This window comes from Aethalodelphis obliquidens, unplaced genomic scaffold, assembly GCF_003676395.1.
Source record: "Aethalodelphis obliquidens isolate GAN/ISIS:26980383/991018 unplaced genomic scaffold, ASM367639v1 scaffold9, whole genome shotgun sequence".
NCBI classification, from domain to species: domain Eukaryota; kingdom Metazoa; phylum Chordata; class Mammalia; order Artiodactyla; family Delphinidae; genus Aethalodelphis; species Aethalodelphis obliquidens.
This window is the reverse complement of record NW_020837953.1, coordinates 25,102,803-25,129,400: the sequence shown is the minus strand read 5'-3', so window position 1 is coordinate 25,129,400 and position 26,598 is coordinate 25,102,803. Positions and strand designations below refer to the sequence as shown.

General features: G+C 50.8%; 1 protein-coding gene across 4 annotated transcripts; it reads right to left on the bottom strand.

Moving 5' to 3' along the window:
* Positions 1–19,844: 19,844 nt before the first annotated feature.
* On the bottom strand, positions 19,845–23,744 carry SMIM12 (small integral membrane protein 12). 4 transcript variants are annotated; one of them, XM_027109189.1, is made up of 2 exons: positions 23,648–23,744; positions 19,845–20,796 (listed from the first exon to the last, which is right to left on the bottom strand). In XM_027109189.1, the coding sequence occupies exon 2, from the start codon at positions 20,789–20,791 to the stop codon at positions 20,513–20,515; it is 279 nt and encodes a 92-aa protein (XP_026964990.1). In that variant the 5' UTR covers positions 20,792–20,796; positions 23,648–23,744; the 3' UTR covers positions 19,845–20,512. The 4 variants fall into 4 exon arrangements, with proteins under 4 accessions (XP_026964990.1, XP_026964993.1, XP_026964991.1 ...); XM_027109192.1 differs by lacking the exon at positions 23,648–23,744 and adding an exon at positions 23,417–23,619; XM_027109190.1 differs by lacking the exon at positions 23,648–23,744 and adding an exon at positions 20,882–22,841.
* Between the last annotated feature and the right edge of the window lie 2,854 nt (positions 23,745–26,598).

Sequence of the window (26,598 nt, the reverse complement as noted above, 5' to 3'; positions counted from 1 at the left end):
CACACACACACACACACACACACACACACACACACACACACACACACCCCTCATGGTGCCTCACATCTTTTATCTCCATGCCCTTGCCCTAACAGTCCAGGCTGCCTAGTAGGCTTTCCCCTCTTCACCTGGTAAATTTCTATTTATCCTTCCAACCTCAGATGAGGGGTCTTCCCAGGGAAATCCTCCTAGCCTCTCCTCTCTCCAACCTAAGTGGATGTCTCCTCTGTGCTCTCTCTGCGCAGACCCTCATCGCTGATCTTCCTACCCTAGAGTGACCTTACCTGTCTGTACACCGGTCTCCCCAAATAGACTATGAATGACTTGAGGGCTAGGAGCCTAGCCTGGCACATACAGGTTGAGTGAATTAATGTATAACCCAACCTTCAGCTCTTTCTGTTGTGGGAAGCTTGGGGTTTCTCCTCATGTCAACCCTTGAAGCAAGAGTCCATATGTCTTCCCATCTACCCCAAAGAAAATACATGCCACACAGCATCTGACTGCTGTTGATTTTGTAAAGACAGAGGACATGCACACCCCACAGCAAGATCCTCCAAATACCCATCAGACATGTTTATTTCTAATCTCCTTCCTATGACACCAGTAGTCCTTGATGGTAGCCAGTATGATGCCCCCTCCCAAGATGTCCAGGTCCTAATAATCCCCAAACCTGTGATTATGTCAGGTTACATGGCAAAGGGAAATTAAAGTTGCAGATGGAATTAAGGTTACTAGTCAGTTGACATTCAAATGGGGGATTATCCTGGGATTATCAAGGGTGTCGTAAAAAGTGGAAGAGGATGGCAGAGGTGAGTCAGAGTGATGTAATGTGAGAAGACCTTGAGCCAGCTTTGAAGATGGGAAAAGGAGAAAGGGAGTCATGTGCCAAGGAATGGAGGTGGCCTCTGGAAGCTGGAAAAGGCAGGGAAACAGATTTCCCCCTGGAGCCTCCAGAGGAGAATGCAGCCTGACAACACCTTGATTTTGGCCCAGTGAGACCCATTTTAGACTTCTGACCCCCAGGACCATAGGAGTACACTTGTGGGACTTCCCTGGTGGCACAGTGGTTAAGAATCCGCCTGCAAATGCAGGGGACACAGATTCGAGCCCTGGTCCGGGAAGATCCCACATGCCGCGGAGCAACTAAGCCCGTGCGCCACAGCTACTGAAGCCTGCACGCCTAGAGCCCGTGCTCCGCAACAAGAGAAGCCACCGCAAGGAGAAGCCCGCGTACCACAATGAAGAGTAGCCCCCACTCGCCACCACTAGAGAAAGCCTGCACGCAGCAACGAAGACCCAAAGCAGCCAAAAATAAATTAATTTGTTTAAGAAACAATACACTTGTGTTGTTTTAGGCCACTAAGTTTGTGGTCATTTGTTTCAGCAGCGATAGGACACTAATGCATCCTCTTGCCCTTGCCCCTTACCATGCCCAGACTCTCCTGCCTCCAGCAATTCCGCTCTAGCCCCAAACTTGCACAGCGCACCCAGCTGAACAAAAGCCCTGCAGTTTGCCTAAATGCACCCTCCTTAAAAGGCAGTTTAGCAACCATCTGTTGTTATATAAAGTATATCCCTCGACAAGCGGGCTCACACCCTCGCAACTAATCAAAATACTGCCTCCAAATAGATAAGATACTCTCCCTGAGATATTCTCCCTGAGGGAAGTCTGGCGAATTGATTTTCTCCCTCTTACCACAGGTGAAAATAATAATATAGCTAACATTTGGGAACACTTGCTATAAGCCAGGCACTATTCTTAGTGCTATATGTATTAACTCATTTCATTCTCCCAACAACTCACTGAAGCAGGTGCTGGTCTCAGCCCCATCTTACAGTCCAGGGAATTGAGACACAAAGAGTATAAGTAACTTGCCCAAGGTCACACAGCTGAGATTTTAATTCAGGCGGTCTGACTCCAGTCTGGGCTCTTAATCACTGCACATCCTGTCCCCCCATACGTGAGCAAACGAATAAATGAGGCATGCGTGCAAAGTGCACGTGGATGTGCATGTGGATGTCTCTGTGTGCAGATGCTGAGAAACCAGGTCATGAAGACAGAGGTCCTGTGCTCACGTTTCTCATGGTCCAGCGGGAGACAGGAGGCCAATTCATCAGACCAATGCTCTGAGAGCATCTGTGCAGAGCTCTGGGAGCAAAGGGGAGAGTCCAGATAGGAGTCAGGGAAAGCTTTCTGGAAGAGGTGGCATTGAGCTGAATTTTTAAGGGTGTGTAGGCAATAGTCAAGTGAAAGGTGTCAAAGGGCATTGGGTCAAAAAGACCCTGAGGCCTGAAAGAGAAATACAGAGACAGGACAGAGCCATTGAGAGACAGAGAAACACTGACTGCAGACTATAGAGGCAGAAAAAAAGAGGCAGAAAACAGCTGACTGTGTCGCATCTGGCTGTTCCCGGCCCAACCTCCCTCCAGTTCTGGGACAGAAAATAGCCTGGCTGACCCGTTGTGTGCAAAGCATTTCCTGTGCAGCCCTGGTGACCCCCGAGCTGTACTTTCTCAGGGGTGGGGCTGGCGGGGGGTGGGGCAGTGAGGGCAGTGGGGGAGGGGATGAAGTCTCCAGGACGAGAGTGGCTGAAGATGGGACGGAAGCATGTGCCTATGTCAGGGTCCATGTATGCGCACGGGGGTGCATGTGCGGGGGGGTGCCCCGGGTGTGCGTGATGCGCCTCCGTGTGTGCACATGGCTGACCCTGGGGTTCATGTGTCTCTTCATGGAAAATGAAGGCTGGGTGGACACACAGCAGGTCATGGCGGCCACCTCCCTGTCTTAGGTCTCGCGGCAAAGGGCAGCTCTAGAAGCCTTCTTGAGTACACAAGCCATCTCCTCTGGGAAGCCACCAGCATCAGTGCTCCTGAAGCAGCTTCCAGTGGACTCTTTATCCTGCCTGGTCCCCAGGGACGCCACCTCTGCATGCTCCCTTCTCGGGTCACTGACCTAGTTCCAACTTTTGCTGGGGACTGAGTGATCCAGCCAGAACCTTCTCCGAGGACCTTTCCCAGAGAACATGGGGAGGATCTGGGGACAGTCAGGCCTGGCCTCCAGAGCCCAGAACATCTAATCAGGGAAGACATCCTCCTCTCAGGAAGATCCCAAACAACTCCAAGTGACTTCTCCGTGCCTCCAGCCTAGCCCCTTCCCTCATCCACCTCACTGAGTCCCTGTCACCACATTCCCCAAGGTTGTTTTTGAGACTGTCATTAAACAAGCTCCCCCTACCCTATCTTTATGCAGTTTATTATTTTGCCTTCTACCCCCGCTAGGTTTTTATCATTCCAACACACGTGATATCTTTGAATCTAGAGCACACATTTTTCCTATTTGATGGACCTGCAGAGACTGAATGGCCAGCTGCTGGGTGGCCACAGAGGGACTGCTGCAGAGTGGATTCCTGTGCAGGAGGGAGGCTGGGCTTTCATTTTCGGCTGGGTAGAAACGCACACTGCAGGAGGGGGTCCAGGTGAAACAAGGGCTTTCGGGACACTCAAAATGTATGTTCCCTTGCTCTCCTTCTAAGCCTGAGGTCTCAGCCAGCATCACCTCAAACTCTGACACACCTAACAACCAGCCAGGATCTTTGTTTCCACCACACTGGGGCCCATGGAGCTCACCCCAAAAGACCACAGAAGAACTTCAAGGCTGGAGATACACTGGCTTCACCTGGCCGGGCCAGCCAGGCCTTCCTGGCCCTCCAAAGGCCTACAGCCCTGGCTCCCAAGCAGCTGCAAAAATAAGAGGTGCTGCCGTCCTCGGCCTCCCAAAAGGAGACCAATGAACTCCTGGACTAAGGAACAGGAAGTAATATTGTGGAGCACCTATCACGTATCTCCTTTAACTGACACCAACCCTTCTAAAAGGGAATTGCTATTCTGGTGAAGAAGGGGTTTCCAGGGAGGCTACATCAGGATTCCAAGTCAGGTTGTGTCTGATACATTTAAAGGACAGCACCCCCTCCCCCCAGCAACCCTTCACAAGGGGAGGGCCCGACATCAGGGTATATACAGGACGCAAGCTCCCAGAGAAAGGGGCCAGAGCAGATGACCTTCCCCCGGCCCAGCTCCTGGGACTGGGACAGAACGTCAGGGAGAGGGATGAGCTGCTGGCAAGGGGAATTTCTCTCCCGGAGGATCACGTGAGAGAAGAAGGCTCACAAGCAGACAGCTTTGGGGCCCAGAGACAAAGTATGATCTGAATTTGGTGAGAGGAATCTTCTCCCCACTTTGTGGAACTCCAAGTGGCTCCAGTTCACGGAGGACTGAAGGAAACAGGATGCCACCTGGCACCCAGTCTGCTCGCGGGTTTGAGGGCACGGGGACAGCACCGAGCAGGGAATAAGGGCTTTTTCAGGGGTCCCATAGCCCTTCTGTGGCTTGCAGGCCAGGACCAGTCATGAAGTAACAGACTATGAACACATGTGAGATGTCCTGGGAACCCTCCGCGTAGGTAGAAGTCTGGGTGCTATAGATGGGGAGCTATGAGGCAGAAAAAGTGGGGCGTTAAGGCCAATGTGATTTCATTTGCAGGCACAGGTTGGTGAGGCCAGGGAAAGCCACATCTCACACACTTTAGAGATAGGGGTCAGGCTCAAAGAGGCCAAGTCACAGGCCCCACAGCCTTCCACTCCTTCCAGGACAGCAGCTGACCTGGGTCACCACTAATGTCCACCTCAATGCCAAGGCCCCAATTCTAAGGCCAGTGCATTTCTACTAAGAAATCACCATAGCAGAGAGGGCTGAGCCTACGTGGCAAACCCCTGCCCTGCCCAAGAGGCATTATCATACCCATTTCCCCTGTAACGTCTGCCTTCTCTGAGAACTGGGTCCCCTTCCACCAGCCTCTGCAGAAGCTGCCGTGTCTCACCTAACACTCACCTTTCCCCCAGGCACTACCTGCTAGTCAAGGGCCAGTGTGTCTCTTCTCTGGGATTCTTTTGGATTCAGAAACCAAGGATCAAAGTTGTTCCTGTAATATATCAGACTTGGGAGCTCTCAGCAGCCCTGTTTTCCTCCACATGGAAGAAAAAGGTGTGCAGTGAGAGGCTGAGAGAGCACTGGTGAGCCCCGTGTCTGCCACTGAAGCAACTCTGCGGAACTTGAAGGTCTTCTTTGCCTGCACAGTACACGTTGGAATTTGGTCACTTGCCTAAAGCCCTGCCCAGCCCCCACACGCCCTTTCCCCTCCATCCCAGGACGGGCCGGACAACGAGCAGCGCCAGGGAAAAGAAAAGCTGGGGGGGGCACCAGTCAGGCTGTCCCTTGGGGCTCCTCCCAACAATGGCATGGGCAGCACACTGTTTGTTCTGGGTCAAGACACCTCCCCGGATACCCCCACCCCTCAGCTGGCAGTGAGTGAGGCAGAGGCAGAAACAGACGGTAGGGGCAGCTGCCAGTATCTTTGGAAACCTTCTGATGCCTGGGGACCACCTCCCTGACCCCAACTTTGCGTAAGCAGGGAGGGAAAGAGGAGAGGTCAGACGGGGGACGAGAGAATAACTTGTTCTATGCTGGGGAGGAAGGCGATGACCCTGGTCTTAGGTGGAGAAGGGGCTGGGAGACCTCTGACCAATAGAAACAAGATGGCCCGACTGGGACCTGCAACGCAGCTGGAGCCAGCCATTTCTCTTGTCTTTCCTTCAGGGTCCCCAACTGTGAAACATGCAATGGGAGCAGAATATACTCTGAACTAGAGAACCATGATCTCTCCCAAGTTTGGGGATAACTTGGCGTCACGTGTGATCCCAGACCCACTCCTAACCTTAGCACCTGCCAAGCTCCCCTGAACTCTGACTACTATGACTGTCTGTGTAGCTGCCCAAGGTGGGGGCAAGCATAGGGGGCCAACACCAGTGGCCTCAGGTGCCAGGCATGCTGGACTTCACTGCTGGTGCAAGCTGATGGGAAAGGACGGGAAGCTGGGACTTGGGCAGGGAGGGTGAGTTCCTCCAAAGGCAGGATTCAGCCCAACATCAATGTCTTTAGGCCAGTTTGGTATTCAGAGCAGACAGCTTGTAGAACTGGAGCTTCAGGAGATGAGTATATTCAGAGCAGGACCCGAGTCCTGCAGCTTGGGGGCACAGAAACCCATCCCAGCCCCTCTGGGGATAGAGGGCAAGAGGAGAGGGACACCAACAAGACTAGACAGGGTATCCGGAAGCAAAGCAGGGCTTATCAATGATGTCGACTGGGAAGGTGCAGCTGGGGTTAGATGGCTAAGATCCACGGGTGCCCAAAGCTAACTCCAGAGCCCAGAGCAGCCACGTGAATGGCTCTGGTATCTACACCAAGGACAGGAGACAAAGGGGGAAGAGAGTCCAGAGCAGCAGGCTTTGGGGTAAAGAGTCTCCGGGCAGTTGCGGCTCCCCCAGGCCTAAGCAGTCATGATTCGTACATGCACGGGGGCCACGGAACACTGTCAGGCCTGGAGGTGACCCAAGCCTGGAGTGCAGGGCTGACTCTGGGCAGCCTTCTCAGCCCCGTCTCAGAGGTCCCTGGCATTTGAGCGTTGGCCCAAATGTGCTGTGGATTAACTCCACTGACGGCAGAAGAGTGCCACACACAGCGTCCAAGACCACAGACACTCCAAGTAGTAGAGGGCCACTCCTCAGCTCTGGGTTACCCACACTCCCACTCCCCATTCATTTATTTCCCTCCTTATCTGCTTATCAGATTCCAGGGTTACAGCACATCCCCCAGCACAGCGCTGTCCAGTGGAACACTCTGCGATGACGGATATGTTCTGCCTCCTCTGCCCAGTACAGTAGCTACCAGTCACCTGTGGCTATTGGACATTTGAGATGTGGCTGGCGAGGAACCGAATTTTTTTATTTTAGTTCATTTCACTTTTTTTTTTTTGGCTACACTGTGCGGCTTATTGGATCTTAGTTCCCAGACCAGGGACTGAACCCCGGCCCTCGCAGTGAAAACGCGGAATGCTAACCACTGGACCACCGGGGAATTCCCCATTTTACTTTTAATAGTTACATGTGGCTAGCACCTACCATACTGGACAGAGCACTCTGTCCATACGGTGGGGCAGTCAACCCTTCTGAGGTCCAAACACTTAACCATGTCGTTGTGCCAGGAACGATCAAAAGGGTTCTCTGTTAAGGTAGGGCTGGAGTGACAGAGATAAGAGGAGAAAGAAAAGAAAGGAAGACGTATCTACCTTATCTCATCCTCACGGAAACCCTGCAAAAGCCATATGATTATCTCCACCTTACAAATGAAGAGACTGAGACTCGAACAGGTCTAATAACTTGCCTAGGGTCACACAGTTAGTTAGGGCCACAGTCAGGGTTTGAACCCAAGTGTCAGACTCCAATGTCCACGGTTTTCCACTTCATCATGTGTCTGAGGAAGAAAGTGTCCCTTCCTGGCACTGACGGGTCAGGGTTGGGAGGGCAAAGCCGTGGGCTGCTGGACAGTGCTCTAACGCGCCTCTTCCTGAGCTAGGTCTGCCCTGTTAACAACTTCATTATTTGTCTTGCAGTGCATTTCAAGAACTCGGACACACCCAGATCCACACATAAGGCCAAAGGCACATGGCCAAAGAAAAATTATCTGTTCTGTGCTTCCATTAGTGCAGATAATTAACAGCTGGCTTGATATTCTTGGCATAAAGGAAGACAGAGCTCTTGTTTTGTTTGGGCTGATATTAAAATAACTATTTATCCCCTCTGCACGCGGATTTGCTCACTCACTGGAGAACCAGACAGCAGGGTCAGAAGTGAGCTGGAAGGGAAGGAGATGAGGGTGGAGAGGGAAATAACATTTCTTAGACATCTAAGACTTGCCAGGTACCAAGCTAAGAACTTCAACAAATTACTCAACTAATAATCATCCGATGAGGTAGCTACGACTATTCGTGTTTTACAGGAGCAGGACTGAAGCTCAGAGCGGTGAAGCAACTTGCGCAAAGTCACACTGTTGATGGAGGCAGAGTATGACTTCAAAATCCAGGTCTGCCTGATTCCAAGGCCATTTTAAATCACACTGGCTCCTGGCAGACACCTGGAAAACTCCCCACTGCTAGCAAAGTGCCTGAACTCCTTTCCAGCTCTGTCTGGCACCACACCTAAAGCCAGGTTCCTGCTACAACCATCCCTTCTCCCAAGTTCAGGCTCCCAGGAGCGGGAGAGGACCCCAGCCCCCAATCCCACTGTGCAGTCGATGACAATGAGAGGCAGGCGTCCCCTTCTCACCGACCACTTTCCTCCCCGCCCCATGGGAAGCTGCCAGTTCAGCACAATAGTGCATTCTGTGTCCAAGAGCCTCTGCTGGCGGTCCCCACGCTTCTGCAGCCCCTCCAGACAATGGCAGGGCCCAAAGGCCTGATAACCAGTGACAAATGTATGTGAATGACCAGCTCACAGGAAGTGGCCTTCAATAGTCCGATAGCTTCCTGTATCCTGACATTGTGAAGGCCCACTTCCTGTGCTGTCTCCGAAAATACAGCAAGACAGAGCTGGGGGCAGGGGCAGAGGCAGGGCTTCCCTGTCCACCCCCAGGCCAGGTATACTATTCAACCCTCTCCCCCAACGATGCCAACAGTCTCACCTGACTCCTGGCCAAACCCCACCCCAGCCCAGGCACAACAGAGGACCTATTTTTAAAGGGTCTGCAGCCTTTCTCAGTCCCCCACCGCCCACCCCTGCCCAGTTGCAGGATCCCAAGCCTTCTGCTGGGAAAGGCTTTCCCATGGCTACTTGCATACCTCGGGTGTACACTATAAACACACTTCCCTGTGTCCGCAGGTCACTCGACTCTGAATGATAACCTTCAATAGGCTTACAAATGCTTATTAAGTCACCGGCTTCAACCTTATCTTCCCAGAGTGGACAATCACAATTCCTTCAGCTTCCTCCTTGTCAAAAAAGGCAAAGCACAGCAAGAGCCAGGGAGGCCTCTGCCCTCACTGGGCTCCAGATGGACTCAGCAAAAGGCTTTCCCAGGTTTCACCTTCCCAAGCACCTTTCCTCCCAGAAGGAGCTGGTCAAAGAGATCAAGACCGCCTCCCAACTAGCAGGAAGGTGGGGTAAGAGCAGGGCTACTGTCCTGAGTGTCTTCCGTGGAGTCAAGCACTATGCTTAGAGCTTTCCCCTCGATTACCTGGTGACGGAGGTAGGAAATCCTCATATTAAAGATAAGCACTGAAATAAGCCAGACAAAGACAAATACTACATGTTATCACTTATATATGGAATCTAAAAAATAAAACTATGAATATAACAAAACAGACTCACAGACATAGAGACTCACAAACTAGTGGTTACCAGTGGGGAGAGGGAAGCGGGGAGGGGCGAGATAGAGGTAGGGGATTAAGAGGTACAAACTACTATGTATAAAATAAATAAGCTACAAAGATACGTTGCACAACACAGGGAAGATAGCCAATATTTTATAATAACTATAAATGGAATGTAAACTTTTAAAAGTATGAATCACTCTGTTGTACACCTGAAACATATAATATTGTACATCAACTATACCTCAAAAAAAAATTTTTTTTAATAAAGACAAGCACACAGAGAAGTTAAGTCACTAGCCCAGGGTCACCCAGCTAATGAGAGGCAGAGCCATACTACCCCCAGCCTTGCTTGGCACTGGGAGATAGGTTTAGGTAGAGGGGAAAGGGGAGGATACCATTCGCCCCCTCCTCTCATACCCTCTCTAGGACACCCACCCACATTCCAGACGGAAAGTCCTCCCCTGCCTTCCCGGCAGGCAACCCTGGAGAAGGGCAGGGGGTTGCACCCACCCCATCAGTGGCCTGCTGCTGTGAGTATTGTTCTCCACTTTCAATGCCGGGGCACTGAATCAGCCTCAGGCCATTGTGGTCGCTGGGTGGGAGGGGGGCTGGTGTGGGAGGCAGGGAGAGGTCAAGAAGTGACAACCTATTCATTGCCCTTAGCCATTGGAGACCTGAGAGCTGCAGCTCAGCCAGTAGGAGCCCCCAGGTTCCGTGTGTCCAGGAATCGGGGAGAACAAAGAGGTCTCTGGAGATGGAAGGAAGGAGGGCAGGAAGCCCTCACCAACTTTCCCACCCTCCACCCTCCACCGTCACAGGGGAAGAAAGTAAAAGGGAGTGGCAGCCAGCTTCCCTGGGGGTAGAAAAGAGCCCAAAGCCAGCAGCCCAGGGCTGCATTCCACAGCCTTCTCCACCAATGACTTAGAGGGTGACTGAGCCTCTGAGTCTGTGTCCTCACCTGTAACTAACTAGGCTTTGCAGGGATTAAATGAGGTATCATGAAACACTCAGCCCCACGTTCACTGGAGCTCAGTGAGCAAGTAGGTTTTCCTTCTCAAGTTTTCTGGGCTTTCTCTGCCTCGGGTTTCCGTGACTAACAAGGTCCACAGCAGAAAGAGGGTGGCTGCCCTCTTCCAGCCCTTTTCCAAGAAGCAGGAAACCCGCAATCGTGGGACTCGTGGAGTGGTCTGGGCAGGAGGCGGCCGGCAGCCTGGCCTAAAGCACCGTCATCCCTGCCTCCAATGCTGGCTCCTGGACCCTGGGGGACCCGCGGCCACATGAGACCCCGGGCTGCTGACCCCAGAGGGAGGCACCGAGGGCTGGGGAGGGGCAAGGCACCATCAGAGGCCCCTGAAGTGACCTCTAGCCCACCTAGTGGGGCTGCATAAAAGTGACAGGGAGGTGGGCTCCTGGATTTGTTATCTGTGGCCAATTCTGAATCCCAGCAAACTTCTGAGCCACTTTCCCACCTGCTCAGCTTTTATCAAAAAACACATAGCTCAAGGGAAAGAGTCTTTTCCAGAATATCAGCCTGAACCAAAACAATCAGACAGGTAAATCTTCTAGAAAACAGACAACAGAAGTGATGCTTGGATGCTCAGTGCCGCTTCTACTCCTCCCTACACAGAAGGGTCCCAAGTTGCAGAGCTCAGCTAAAGCCCAGGCAGCTGGAGTTGTGTCCCCTTCAAAGTCAGTGTGGCCCCTCTGGGAGGGCCTGGGGCCACGGCCAGACTCTAATGGTTGCCTAGAGGCGGAAGGGCGTCCAGTCTCTGATAAGAAGGGGAAGAGAGGACCAGTGCCTGCACCCCGCCACTGACTGTTCCTTCACCCCAGGGACCACAGGGATAACCAGCTCAGAGAACCTTCCGGCCGAGGGTTCCCACCCCGAGGCTTCTGGTGAGAGGCGCCGGCACCAGCCTCACTCCAGGACCAGGCCAGCAACCAGGGACCAGTGAGCTCCTGCCTCAGGAGGCTGGGCACCCGTATCCAAGGCTCTGGCCACTGCCGCCCTCTCCTTGGAGATTCCCCAGAGGCAGCCCCTTCCATGATGCCACCCTGTCTATCCTCCTATTATGGGCTGAGCTGTGTCCCCCCCCAGATTCATACATTGAAGACCTGACTCCTCACCCCAGCACCTCAGAATGTGACCGTTCCAGAGACCAGCCCTTAAGCAAAGTGATTAAGCGAAAATGAGGCCATTAGTGGGCCCTAATCCGATCTGATCAGTGTCTTTATAAAAGGAGGAGATCTGGACACAGACACCAGGGGCTCAGGTGCCCAGAGGGACAAGCTTGTGAAGAGGCAGCAAGAGCATGGTCTCTGCAAGTCAAGGAGAGAGGCCTCAGAGGAAACCAACCCTGCTGGCACCTTGATCTTGGACTTCTGGCCTCCAGAACTGTGGGAGGACAACAGAACAAATTTCTGTTGTTTACACCGCCTGGTCTGTGGTACTTCGTTGCAGCAGCCCTAGCAAACTAAGACAGCCCCCCGCCTCGTCCGGGGATCATGAGGAGGGGTCTGGGGGGACTCCCCCCCATTTACTCCCAGCTGAGCCTCACAATGGGTTGGCACTCCAAGAGCCACAACAACCCAGGCAGGGCCCCTCCCACTCAGCCCCACCCCTCCGCTGCCCAGCTTCTACATCCTCTTCCAGAAACCCCCATCTGCCTGCAGACCATGCAGTGAGCCAACCAAGGCAGGGCTATGTGGGCATCAGGGACCCCCCCCTGGAGCTGGGGATGCTGTAAGATACCAAGGGGGTACAGAGGGACTGGGAGTGGGGGAGGCACGTGGGAAGAGAGCAGCATCGAATGGCAGAGCCAAGCGGCCTCAGAGTTGAGGACCAGGACCCCTCACCATCCCCCAGCCCTCTGCCACGGCATTGCCCTAGGCCTCGGTTCCCCTCTACAGTCAGGCACCCCTTCTTAGAGACCACAGACCTGAGTCCTGAAGTGCGGGTAAATGCATGGGATGGAAAAATACCACTAATCAAAATAACCAACTTTTCCTAAGGGCTAACTACACGTGAGTCTCTGTGCCAAACGCCTTGCGTGTTTTCTTTCCATCTTCACAATAACCCTGAGGTAAGCAATATATTAGTTCCACCTGACACTTGAGATTAAACTCTGAGAAGTTAAGTAGCTTGGCAAAAGCCACAGAGCTGTAAGTGGCAGTGCTGGGCTTTGAACCTAAGCAGTCTAACTCCAGAGCCAAGTTTGTTGGAGGCAGAAGGGGAAGGCTGGGATCTGAGCCCATTGGTGACGCGAGGGCCAGCCAAGGACAGGGCTTTAGGGACAACAGCAGACGGAGCAATCCACCTTGTCATCAACTGACCAAATTATAAACACAAAGGCCTCCATCTGTGGGAAAGACTGTGACCTCCTACCCTCCCGCACGTGGGGAAAACAGCTTGGAGAGCATCAAAGGGGCACAGCTGCCCCAAAGCTTTATCTTTGGGCTGTGTGCTGGGAAAATGAAACTGGGAAGGGGCAGGAGAAGCGGGCTGCAGCCTCGGGCAGAGACAAGTCACGCCAGCCACCAGCAGAGGGGCTGTGGCAGTGCCAGCTCTGTGCCCACTAGCCCTCACACACTCAAGGGTGTTTCCATTGGTAGAGTCAACTGGTTGGCAGGCCAGCTGACCTCAGTTTGGTGTGATGACAAGAAGCAGACTGGGAAGGGGCGGGGCCGTGGGATGGCCGCAAGCCAAGCTCTGCCAAGAATTCCCTGTGTTATCTTGGGTGAGCCATTTCCCGCCCTGCGCCTCGATCCTGTTAGCATAAGGGGAACCAGGACTCCTCTCCTTTCTGTTTGAGCTCCTTGGGGAGAAGGGACAAACGAAGAGGGCTTCATATAAACACAAGATGTTCTAGGCCAGCTTCTTGATGAAATGAGGATACCTAGGGAATTCCCTGCTGGTCCAGTGGTCAGGACTCGGTGCTTTCACCCTGGGGCCCAGGTTCAATACGTGGTCAGGGAACTAAGATCCCGCATGCTGCGCAGCATGGCCAAAAAATAAATAAAATAAAATGGTTAATTAGAAAAAAGAAAAATGAGGACACCGAAGCCTGCCCCATCCCTGTTTTCAAGGCTTCTGCCTCACCTTCCAGCCCACCCCCTCCCAGGCCACAGCCAGAGGGAAGGCACGAAGGGGAAAAAGGAGACAGAGAAGACACTCCAGAAGCAGCGGTTCCCTTGGGCTCCCAGGCATTCCCATGCCTTCCCAGATTTCCGTGTTCCGCAGGGTCAACCCAGAGGTCTGCTGAGGCTGAGGGAGAGCCCTACCTGGTAAAGGCATTAAGTGGTTCCTTGGGCTCTGACCCAGAGCCCTGCCGGGCTCCTTGGAGGGTTCCCATCCACCCTGCTGAGCTGCTACACGGCTTTGATCACTACTACACGAAGGGTTTCCTGAATGCTTTCCTGAGGACATTGTTCCCCACTACAGAGTCATCAGGGTCAAATTCATCATGGGCTATGCTGGTCCAGGTCCTACCCAGTGGGGAAAGCCCGCCCTCTGTCCAAGCCCCACTTCCCCTGGGAAAATTAAGCCAGTGGTTGCTCCTGGTTTAGCTCATTACCAGCTTTGGGGAAGGCAAAGCTGTAGCAAGACACGGCTTGCCATTAGCTCAAGGCTGCCAGGCAGCTCAAAGCACACACCTGGGAGCCCTGCTCCATCTTCCAAAGAGGCTTGTCTCCAAACCCAGCCCCAGTTTCTGTCCCAGAATCACACTCAGGGGCCTCTTAATTCATTCAACATTTATTGGAAATGAATCTGTGCAACGCTTGGTCCCTGCCCTCAAGGAACTCACAGTCTAGGGAAACAGACACACGACCATCACAGTGCCTTGTGTAAATGCTGCAGTAGGAGAGCGGACACAGGGTTAGAGAGGCAGAGGGAATGGCAGTCCCTGCTTAGCTACCTAGGCTGTCTTGTGGTGTAATGGAGTTCACCAGGCAGCCAAGGAGGCCTGATGCATAGTGCACCCAGAAGCATCAGGATCGGAACGAGCATAACACGTCAGGAAACGGTATCAATACAAAGCATGTTCTGTCCTGGGGATGACGGGAGGGAGGCTAGGGCAAGATGATGAAAGAATCTGCATGGCACACAAGGGGCTTTGGTGAGAGAAGCCATGGAGGTCTTTAAGGAGTGACCTCATTAAAGATGTGTTTTAGAGAGAAAAAGCTGCCAGAAATGGGAAGAATTTTCAGGAAGAGACCAAAAGTTTAGGCAAGAGATTATAAGGGCAGGGAAGTAAGATGGAGAACAGAGGATGAATTCCAGATGAAGAAGAAGTGGGTCACCACAGGTTGGGGGAAGGGGGAGTCAGAACCAAGTTGAGCAACAGGAGAGAGGAGACGGAATCCATGCCAAACACCAGGCCGGGTGTTTTACAAACACTCTCCATCTTCACAAGAATCGTCCCCATTGTACAGATGATGCTTAGAGAAGTTAAGTGACTTTTCTGGTCACGCAACTAGAATACAGAGTTAAGCTTCAAACCCAGGTCAACACCTTTAACTGTCATACAAATCTAGACAGAGATGCAGTGAGCTGTTTCAGAGAATGATCTAGAGCTTGGGGGGAAATTCACGACTACAGATAAGACATCTGGGAGTCCTCAAGGTAGATCAGCAGGTGGTTGAAGCCACAGGTGAGGCTAAAACAGTGCAGCAAGAAAAAAGCCAAGGATGAAACTGGAAGAACACTCACAGGTAGGAGAACAGGAGGAGCCAGTGGCAGAGGAGACAGCTGGAAAAGGAAACACAGGTGGTGGTGATGTCAGGACAGAATTCAGTGAAGAGTGCCGGACACTGCAAAAGATTAATTAGTATGACTGGGAGTGGATACCACATGTGCAATCACAAAAGCTTTTAGCCAAACTGGTTTCACCACTTTAGTGGTAGAAGTGGAGAGCAAGCAGCAAGGGCTAAGAGGAATGCAGGGATGGGGCTGAGGGCAAGCTGGCCTCACAGCTTGTTTTCTTTTTTTAAACCAAGCTTGTTTAAAAAAGAAATCAGGAACTTCCCTGGTGGTCCAGTGGTTGAGACTCCATGCTCCCAATGAAGGAGGCACAGGTTCGATCCCTGGTCAGGGAACTAGATCCCACATGCCGCGCAGCACAGCCAAAGAAGACAAATAAATAAGAAATCACCTTGAAGGCTGCATCTGAACCCATACATGCAGAGTGTCAGGCCACACGGTTATGCAAAATTCTCTAGCTGCACTGGGCAGTTCAGGCCCAGAAGCAAACAGAAATAGACAGTGGAGCTGGGGTTGGAAGTGAAGGAACAGGGCCAGTGGAGAGGGGCATAAGAGTACAAGGGACTTTGGACTCTTCTAGACAGAAGAGCTGCCCTTTCTGGGACACCAGTAAAGATGTTTAAAAATCTCAAAAATATTTGGAGGACCCATTTGGAATTTTTAAACAAAAAACCAAAGCCAAGGTTCATCTCTGCATTGTGTAAAAGGGATTTGATAAACAGATAACTAATGTTAACAAATTTAATTTAAAAAGAATAAACTTTTTAAGTACATCAAGGCACCACTGGAACAGGATGCAAAATGATACACACTAATTACTAATTACTCCTCTTTACTCTTCAAGCTGATTCCCCAAAGACTTCTACTTAGCAAATACTTTGAAGAGACTGTTCAGAAAAAGAATAAAGGAGCATTTATGTCTATTCCATTATTCAGACTGGCTGCCATCCTGCTTCGATAAAAGGGAGATTTTACTGGGATAGAACAGCACTTGCACATTTTCGAAGCTCTAAGCTGGCTTCTCGCTCTTTTTACACTACAGCAGGAAGGATATCAGTACCCCTATTATTCCAAGGCCAGAAGAGGTGAAGGGGCATGTCCCAGGCCACCCCAGTCTCTTGCCTCCAAGTCCAAGGCTCTCACCTCCACCCATCCTGACGCATGCTACTCCCCGGCGTTCCCCCAAACCTCGCTCCGCCCGTCTTGTCTCTGACCTTGAGACGGCACCGATGCGGCTACTACTTAGCGACACAGGTTGAAGCCTGCACCCCCGTGGCCAGCCTGGTTCTTGGACAAGGCAGCCTTTCCTGTAAAATACTCCTAAGAAGCCCTCGACCACCAGGCCTGAGAGGGTCCCTGTGAGGGTGGGTCCCTGTGATCACCCTCCCAACCACGGCTGCTCTCCCCTCCGGATCCCTAGCTCAGTAGGATCACAAGGCTACGTGAACTCACTAGGATCACAAGGCTACGTGGAACTGTTTTTCTGCAATAAAACTCCAGCAGCCAACATTTATTGAGTACCTACTTGTTGCCACGGACTCTGCTAAGAACTTTACATATGTTACCTTAACTTTGTAACAACCCAGCAAAAATAGGTACTCTTATCCCTGTTTTACAGATGAGGATAACTGATACCTGAGGCTCAGAAAGGCTACGTGACTTGCTCAAGGTCACTCAGCTAGTGGTTGAGGCAGTACTCATAAGTCTGTCAGACTCGAGAATCCACTTTATTTTCACTGTACCACACCGCCCTGGCTCACCACTCTACAAGTGCCTAGAGACCCACACCAGAGTGGAAAAGGAAAAGTGAGGCAAGGCACGAGCCTTTTCATTTTCACTGCCTGGCTCCCAAGTGACTCTGGGGACGCTAATCCCATGGTGTTTCACTCGGCCGACGGCCTCACCAGCCTGGGGCCCTGGGAAGCTGACAGGAGTCAAAGGGCCCCCTGGCAGGCTTGTCCTGGCAGCTGCCCAGCTGACTTGAGCTAACACAGCAACAGGCACAGGAAAGGCTCGAGAGAGAGTGGAAAAGCACCAGACCCTGGGCCGCTGAGGGCAGAGAAGTGATCCCGGCCATGCTCAGACGGGATAACGCAGCTCTAAAGCCACCACTATCACCAGGCTGGGAAGAGACGGGGCGGGGCCGGGAGGGGTGCGTAAAAGCCCCAAGTACATCTACTTACTAATGTGTTTCAGTGAATCGTGACAGCTGGGCCAACCCAAAAGAGGGTCATGTGCCTCCAAGGTGAATCAGCAAGTGTGGAAGAAAACCAGTCCATGCCCTGGTTGGTCCCAGCAAGCCTGGCCCACCTTTGCCCCATCCACAGAAACCCTGCTGCCTGATGATACCTGAGCAGAGGCAAGAAAGCACGCATGATCTCACAGCCCCGCGGTAGCAGCGGAGCTCAGCCAGCCCGTGGGAAAAGAGCGAGCCAGCTGAGAATACTAACAGACTTGCTGGAGGCAAAAATTCAGCGAGGGCAAGCCCGAGGAAATAAAATTATTTAAAAGGAGCACAAAGTGAGACTAGAAAAAGGGAGCAACTTGGACTTCCAAAGATAGTGCTTCTTCCATCAGGCACTGGGAGGACGTACATCAGTGGTGGCAGGGTTATTCTAAAATATCTGAAAATCCAAAAATGTCTTAGTCTGTGGGAAAACTTTTTTTGTGTTATTTCTGTAGGTTTTCTGTCCTGTTATGTTTTGCTTAGGCCGATATTAAACTACATATGTGCAGGATGCCCAAAAGTGTTTTGAGGGAACCAATCCTGGGATCTAATGTTTGCCACAGTTGTTAGACTGCTTAAAAACAAAGCACACCTCTAAGATTTCATTAGAAGGCAAGGGGCAGCTTGACAGGTGGCATATTGGCAGCCACTGGATCAAATTAACCCTATGGGTATGTTAACATGCTTAGAATTTTTTAAAAAATAAATTTTCAACATTTAAAAATCAGAAGTTTCCATACCACACACCTCCCCCGTCCCCCCAAAAAATCTGAACTTCTGGCATCTTTTCGAGAGGAAAACAACAATCTGGTATCTCTGGGCAAGCAGCACAAATTGCACGAAGCTGCACAGCCACTGCCCCCTTTAGGCAGGCCTGTGCTTTTCTAGCACCTGGCCTGGCCGCTCATTTAAGCCACCTGACTGACCCCTGTAGGCAAGAGAGTTTGCTACGGGTGGTTTAGCCCAGTGAAGGGATCCCAGGCTTGGTCGTCCTCAGGACTGCCACAGGGGGGCAGCACTGGTCTGCCCATGAGGCCTGGACAGCCTGAGCCTGTAACCAAGCTGAGCTTACTAGCACATCCTTCCAGAACCAGAAACCTCATCCTCACTTCAGCAGCAGACCCTGCTTCCCCACGCTCCCCATCGGATTTATGCCCTGAGAAGCAACAGCAGCTCATCTCAACACTCCCAGCAGGCCTCGGCGACTGAGGGGAAGCCACCGAATCGACTTGCCCCTCCTCCTCTGGCTTCTGGCTACCACTTTCCACGTCCCCCCGCTCCTCCCACCCCACAGCCGGCATCTCTACCTGTTCAGGAATTCTACCTTCACCCACCTGTTAACACCACTGGGCCTCAGATCCTGAGGTAAGAGGCAGGGCAAACACCCTCCTCCTTTTAAGGCAGGTTCATTCTTCATCAAATGCTCATTACTTGTCTTTGCTCACTCAGGTTAAAGGTCAGTTGACTTCATGAGGCAATAGGTTGGCTCTCTGCTCTCACCCCTTCCAACCTCGCCGACAACATCTTTAGTGGCAGCATTTAGTATAAGCTCCTACTGCCCTTCAGGAAAGACATTTAGTATTATGCATTGAGGCCCTTAAAACTGTTCGTCCCATTTCATCCAAAATGCCATTTACTCTTAGAGGAAAACACAGGCAGAACACTCTATGACATAAATCACAGCAAGATCCTTTTTGACCCACCTCCTAGAGAAATGGAAATAAAAACAAAAATAAACAAATGGGACCTAATGAAACTTCAAAGCTTTTGCACAGCAAAGGAAACCATGAACAAGACGAAAAGACAACCCTCAGAATGGGAGAAAATATTTGCAAATGAAGCAACTGACAAAGGATTAAGCTCCAAAATGCCATTTACTGTTCCTACCATTTAGTCCAAAAAAGCAGGAAAATCCTTATATAAGATACTCTTTGCAGTATTTCTCCTAGTGAACGACCAGAAACAACCCAAATGTCCAGCAATAGGGAAACTGCTAAAAACAAACTATGCTGTATTCCCACTTGATGAGCAATTATACAGCTAATGAAAACAATTAGGATTATGAGGACCATGTGATAAGACAGGAACGTGATTATGATATGAAAACACTATGTAAAAAAAGAATATAAAATTAAATGTACAGTAGTATCTAAAAAAACTAGTCCAAGAATTAGTGAAAGATACCAAAATGTTAATATTTTATCTGTACCAGAGCCCTCAGAATGTGGGTAACCTTTTTTAAACCCCTACCAAATTTAATGTACATATACTACTTTTATAGGGAAAAGTATGTGTGCATGTGTGTGTGAAGTTGGAAAATTTGATAGCAATTGTTAAGCTCCTTGGTCTACTCTTAATGTAGACTTTGAAAGTATATGAGCCTCATGTCATCATGATAAAAAGGCCCTTGGGAACCTGCACCTCCAGGACTCACCGCCTCCAGGATCCAATGCAGCCACGCTAGTAAAACAAAGCTTGCTTCCGGGGCCCCAAAGTCCTTAGTTAAAGGCCAATTTTATCCTACCCGGAGATGCCTGCTTTGCATAGCTCCTAGGAGACCCCAGCACCACCTGGAAGACAGGATTAGATCAAAATGGTTCTCAGACGCCACTTTAATCAAGTTTTGCACTACACAGTGACGGGGTGGGGGGTGAAAGACAATGACTGTTTTCAAGCAAATTCACCTGCCCCAAGGTGAACAGCCTGGGCTCCCAAGAACAGAAAACTGCTTTCCTTCCCAGGGGAATCCCCTTCCTGAGCTGACAGGACAGGATTTCAGGGAGAATGCGCACAAAGGACAGAGCAAGCTAGCTAAGGGAGCCAGGGAGATTTCTGAACTCTTCCCAGTGCAAACTAGAACTAGGCATGTAGGTACCCCTCCTAAAGGCATCACCCCAATCCCAGCCACTGCCACCTGAGGCCAAACTGCCTCCCCACAGGGACTGACAGCCAATGTTCACTTCATCACTCTCCTCCCTGTGGTGCATCTAGCAACGCAGAAGCCTGAGCAGCTGTGGTCACCATCCAGCAGAGGCAGCCTTCAGGCCAGAACCCTCACGGGCCTTCCTCTTCACTGGCCCCTCAGCTACTAGTGTGTCTGCCTGGCCATAGCAGAGCAGCCAGTATGTGTGTGGCTGTGTGGGGCGGGAGGGGCCAGAAGAAGCAATAAAGTAAATCAGATGTGGGTTCTGGTTGCTGGGTCGACATGGTGGCAGGACCAGTCCTGGCCCCCAGAAGGACCCATAGGGCCCTGTGTCCTCCATTAATTCTTCTCCGGGCGGTTTCTGTTCAGGACAGCTTTAGGGGCAAATTCCAGCTTGTCCTTAAGGCTCACGACCTGGGTGTGGTCCTTGCCTAGCAGCTCATCCAGCTTGCGGTCCTCCCGGCGCTCCGAGATGCTCTTCTCCTCCTCCACAGGCTGGAGATCCTTCCCCCGGATGAACCATTCCAGGTGGTAGCCCACAGCCCCAACCACGAAGGCCACGGGAAAGGTGACATAGGGAGCATAGGTACGCACCACGGTCCAAAGCACAGGCCACATGACATCTGCAGAAGAGTAGGAGGCCGCATTAGGGAGAAGCAGCACCCCTTCCCACCAAACACGGACAACCCACCAGGGCTCTCCACTCACCAGGCAGCCTGGCACAATTTACTGAGCATCCACCCCATGCAGAGCAATGCAAGAGGGCACCCTGCTTTATGCAACAGTTGGGTCTCCGAAACAATCCAGGAAATTTCAGAAGAGTCAATTGTTAGGGAAGGGGGAAAGAATCTCATTTACGTACTACACTCTTTGACAATTATGCAACCACGTATGGCAGCGTTCCCCACGAGAGGACCTCTGAGCCTTACCTAATAAAGCTTCAATCCTACTGTTGACCCCAGGCCCTCCCTGCACAACTTGCCAACATTCTAAGAGTGGGTAAGAGCCTTTCTCTGCTCTACAATATTCCTCCATCAGCAGAGCCAGCCATCCTTTCCCCACCACGCTCACCGCTGTGAGTCTCCTGTCTCCAGGTTAATGAGAAGTAGTTCCTCTGCCCCACATAAAGAATAAGCAACGTATTTAGGCAGCCAAAACCCCAAACCATTACCCAACCACTCTGGATTTTAGATAAAGATAATGGTTTTTTCCTATTCTGAACCTGACTTTTCTAACAAGACAAACCTCTTCCTTACAAATCTGCTTGCCAAACCCCTTTCAAAATACACTCTCTTCAACCAAAGCCATATCCTCGTATTTGCATAAACTCCTAAAAATATCACCAGCCCATTATACATACTCTGGACACACTAGAACTTGAAAATTCTATGTTAAAAAACTACTGTACAAGAAGTGGAAAAACAAAGAAGTGGAATGACCCCAGGGCTTCCAGAAATTAAGTAAGGCAACACCAGGATAATGTAAAAACACAAAAATTGGGTCACTCTCAGCCATTTAGTCTCAAATGATTATTATCATTATTAACAATTATCAAAGACTATTCACAACTATCATAATAGTGATAGCTCCATTTATTGAGCACTTATTACATGCCAGACCTTGGGCTAAGCTCTTTATATATACTCTCTCCTTTAATCCGCATGTCCACTCTCTTGATGTAGCTGGCATGACCAGAGGGTTAAGTAACGTGCCCAGAAGTCTCAACTGAAAGACCATTCCTTTTGTGCCCCTGCAGGTATTTCTCCAATCTAGCTATGTCTGGTCTGAACCTCACCAAAGTTAAGATGACTCTCTCCCCCTCCCTTTGGTTCCAATTCTCTCTGGAAGAACCCCAGCATTTTGTGGACCCAAGACTATAATGGACCATCACCAAGGAAAAAACTGCAGCAGCTCCAAGACTGCCCTCTGAGTCCCTGTCTTAGCACCAGGCACTATGCTGGACAATTAACACACTAGTCATCATCCGATCTTCACAACACCTCTATGAGGTAGGAATTATTAGCCCAGATTTTTGTTGAAGGCCACAAAGGCTCAGGGACATAAGCTTAACTTGCCCAAGATCACCAGAAGTGAGAGAGACATTGACTGGAACCCAAGCCTCTCCAACTTCAACACCTATGCTCCTTCTACTGGAAAGAACACACTGCAAATAGGTGTATGGTTTCTGTCCAAATCCTGGACTTGAGAAGAACTTACTGCAATTTTTTCCCATCAGCTTGGCATTTCACTACCTAGAAGAGCTTCCCTTTTTGCAAACTCTAAGATTACACTCAGAGATTTGTGACATTACAAGATTTAGGAGTTGTTAAAAGAGGCACCCTTGAAGAATCTCAAACCTAATATTTCATTTTCTTTCCTACCTGTAAGCAAGTTCTCTATAAGTAAACACTTTTCCTAAACAGCAACTCTCCACTCAGATTTCCAATCTGTCTTCAAATATATGAAGCATGAGTCCACAACTAATATTGCTTCTCACATGCAGCCCGAGGTCTCCCTCTGTGGTCGGGTTCACATTCTAATCATTCCCAAATAACGTAATCCTTTCATTTATTCAACATTTATAACCACTTTCTCTGTGTCACACATTGGGCTGGCCTACCCCATTTGTCTGCATTTCTCAAAGCACTTAACCCTCCAAGAGGGAAAGGCCCATGTTTGTGCGTCCGCACTGTGCCCTATTCATCCCCCACCCCTCCCACCACGCCCGGCATTAAGTGCTTAAAAAGTCTGGTGAATGAATGAGAGCCCAAGCAACTCATTTGTGTAAAACCACCGCAGTCATCTAACCACCCGCCCTCGAAAGGCGGCAGGAACACAGCAGGTGCCTTTGCTGATTACAAGAAGCTAGATACTCTAACAAGTCATCTCCAGGGTGTCAAAACGAAACAGGCAAAAGTGGCAAATATTTCCAGCCCCGCAATGAAGGAGCCTGAGCGTCCGGTGAAGGTCAAACGGTAAAGGTTGCCGGGAAACCTGCCCTTGTGCCGGGGACCTCGGAGGCCCTAGGAGACGCGAAGCCGCAGTCCGAGATTTGAGAACTGCTAACAAGGGCAGAGGAGACCTGACTGGGTGGAAGAATTCATTCTGACCGGTACTGAGCCCGGTCCGGGTATGAGAGCGCAAGGAGGTCAGGTCCAAGGGTCTGCCCTTCTCCCTCCTCTAGGTTCCCGGTCCCCTGCCCCTATCCCACCACGCTCACGGCCTCGTCTGGTCTGTCCTCACCCACGTGCCTAAGGCCGAGAAGCCCGGGCTGCAGAATGTCTGCAGGGCGCTCAGACTGCCACGCCGAGCCCGGGGAAGAGAGGGAGCAGTCTAGCCTGGCCAGGGCCGCAGCGGACGCTCGCCATCTCCCTTCCCCTAACTCAGAGGTCAAGGCCACCAGCCGTCGCCACAGCTACGGGCGGCCCAGCAGCCGCTCGGGGGTAGGAACTGCCTGCCGGGACGAGTGCTCACCCGCGCCGCAGCTCACACCCCGCCGTCCGGCCCCAGCCCTCCGCCCGCGATCCGCCCGCGCTGGGGGAGCTCCGAAGCCGCCACTCCCAGCGGCCCGCGAGACCTCTCCCCGGACCCCGCCCACCGGCGCCGGCTCCCTCGGAGCGCAGGGATTGGCTGAGCTCCAGAGCCAAAGGCCTGAGGAAGCTAGGGCTGCGCAACGGGCCGCGCTGCGCTGAGGGACACAGCGCCCCCTCCCGGACAGGAGGTTTCCCAGTGACATCACCACGGGCTTTCGCGTGGAGAAAGTGGAAGGTCACGCATTCATGTATTCAACTGATGTTTATTAGGCTTCTTCTAAGACCTTGGTCTGGGCACAGAAAAATAAAAAACATGATCCTTGACCTCAAGAAGGTCTCAGCAGAGTAAAATCTAGAACTCTTAAGAACTCTTCTGGTCTGGGCTAGCTTTCTAGCAGCGTGACCTTGGGAACATTGTCAATCTGCCTGAGCCTCCTTTCCTTCTTATGCATAGAGGTAATAACACCTATTTCACAGGATGTTGTGAGAGTTGATGAAACAATGTATGCAAAGTGCTGTGCTGGCACATAACAAGCAGGGAATTAAATGGTACTATTGTTAGTATACAAATAATTGAAATATAGTAAAACCTGTCTTACTTGACCGCTTAGGTGCAAGTATTCACTGCCTCCTCTGTGTCCCCACTGCGCCCTGTACAGATGTCTACTTTAACACATATAGGAAAAAAAAACACCAAAGCTTAAGCTCCATAACACCCCCACCTAGCCCTGTCTTTCCACCTTCATTCCACTAGTCTCAGGCAGGCGTACTTATTTACCTTTGGTAACACATACTAAACCCCTCCTATTCCCCTCCCCCACGCAGACCAAACTGTTTCACACCTCTGTGCCTTTATTTATGCTTTTTCATCTACCTGGAGTGCCCTTCCCACCTTTCTTTACCAAAGTAGCTCTGTCTTGTTTTTCAAGCTCAAGGGACACCTTGGTAGGAAGCCTCCTAGATTGCATTATCAGGGTAGATTCCCTTCCTTTATGATCTCAAAGATCTCAATGCTAAGCTCTGACAATGGAGGTGGAGAAAAAGGAACAGATAAAGAATAAAGAAATGTGTACGAAACCATTATTAGCAGAACGTGTTCACTGAGGGAGGACAAGGGAACAGAATTGCCCAGAATAACTAGCATTCAGTCAGCCAATTAACATGTGCTAGGCATTGGGGATGCAAAGGTGACTGGGACCGTGTTTTCCCCCAAGAGTTGTCTGACTAACAGGGAAGCAGAGGGGTCTACAAAATGTCGAGAGAGTGTGAGAAATGTGATGCCGGGAGCATGCACAAGTAGCACAGAGAAGGAGCCCCAGGAAGAATCAGGGAAGGCTCCCCAGAGGAACCTGCCCTTGAGCTAAGTCTCAAGTAGTGGCTAGCAGTTCTGTCAGGCAGAACTGAGTGGGGCTGCAGGGCACAGATTTAGGAATCAGAGAGTTGTGGGTTCAAATCCTAACCCTGCTGCCTGCTAATCTCAGAAAAGCTGTTTACACTCATTGTTTTAAAAAAGACAGTAATAGTACCCACCCCCCTTTGGTTGTTCTGTACTAAATCACCTAATGTGTATAAAATGCTTAGCATTTACAGTATATGGCACCTTCTAAGTGCTTGGTAATTGATCACCAGCATGTTTAGTATTCCTCAAATTTACTCCTCCTTCTGTAATGTCCTATGTCCATTTATGGCATTACTTACTCACCAAGCCAAAAACCTGAGTGACACCTTCAAGGCCTCTTCATCTCTGCATTATTCCCCAGATCCAGTTTATAGCACCTATGCCTCCTGAATGTCTCTCAAATTCATCATCATCTCTTACCTGGACCACCTTGGCAACTCCCTTCAATGGTCTCTCTGCCTTCCATTGCCTCCTCCAGTCCATTTCTATTCTGTTGGCCAAAGAGTCTTTCAAACACTTAAATAAAACCATGGACTCTCCAACTTAAACCCATGGCTCCCTTCCAGCCACATCTCCTTTATTTCCCCTCTACCCGTCCTAGCCTGTCACCTCTCTCCAGTCTCTGCTCTTCCCATTATCCCACACACGCACAGCATTCCATGCCTTTGCCTAAGCTGGTCGGTCCTTTTGCCTGAAATGAATGTCTTCCCTCCTCATCCCTGACTACAAAACTCTAATTCATCCTGCAAGACCCAGTTCAAAAGGCTCCTCTTGCAGAAAGGTTTCCTAGACTCGCCGGCTGCTACAGGCTCCCTCCTCTGGTCTCTTCAGCCCCTCTGGGAGAGCAGGCCTCCCTTTGTACCATAACTTTGTATTTATGTGCCTTGCTATGGCCAGATGGGAGCAACTCAGGCACAGGGACTGGATCTAATCCTTCACATGTCCATGGAGCCCAGCACAACTACCTGGGCCACAATACCCTAAGGAGACTCCCCACACACCCCCTACATCAGCCCCACACGGGGAGATTTTAGACATCACATCTGTAGCAGGATGCCCACACAGTCTTGGATGCTACCCGTCTCTCCGTGTCCATTCCCATATACCTCATGGTCCTGGCAAGCCTGGCCCAGTTTCTGGGAAAACACAGAGACCCATAAAAAGCTATATAATGTAGAGGTTAAACTTGGACTCAGCTACTTCCTGGCTTCGTGATTTGGGCTAAGTTGTTGAACCTCTCCAAGCCTCGGTTTTCTCATCTGTAAAATGGGGGTGATAACAATACCTGCTTCATAGGATTGCTCTGAGTATTGTCTAGTTCAAACCTCTCCCAGGTCCCCATTTTCAAGAAAACTGAAGCTCAGGATGATAGTCACTCAGCCAGTGCCCCACTTGGCAAATCTGGGGGAAATAGACATATGAACATTTCTAGTTGAAACTTTGAGTCATCCAATTTCAGTATTCCCAAACCTGGCTGCCATCAAAATGATGCA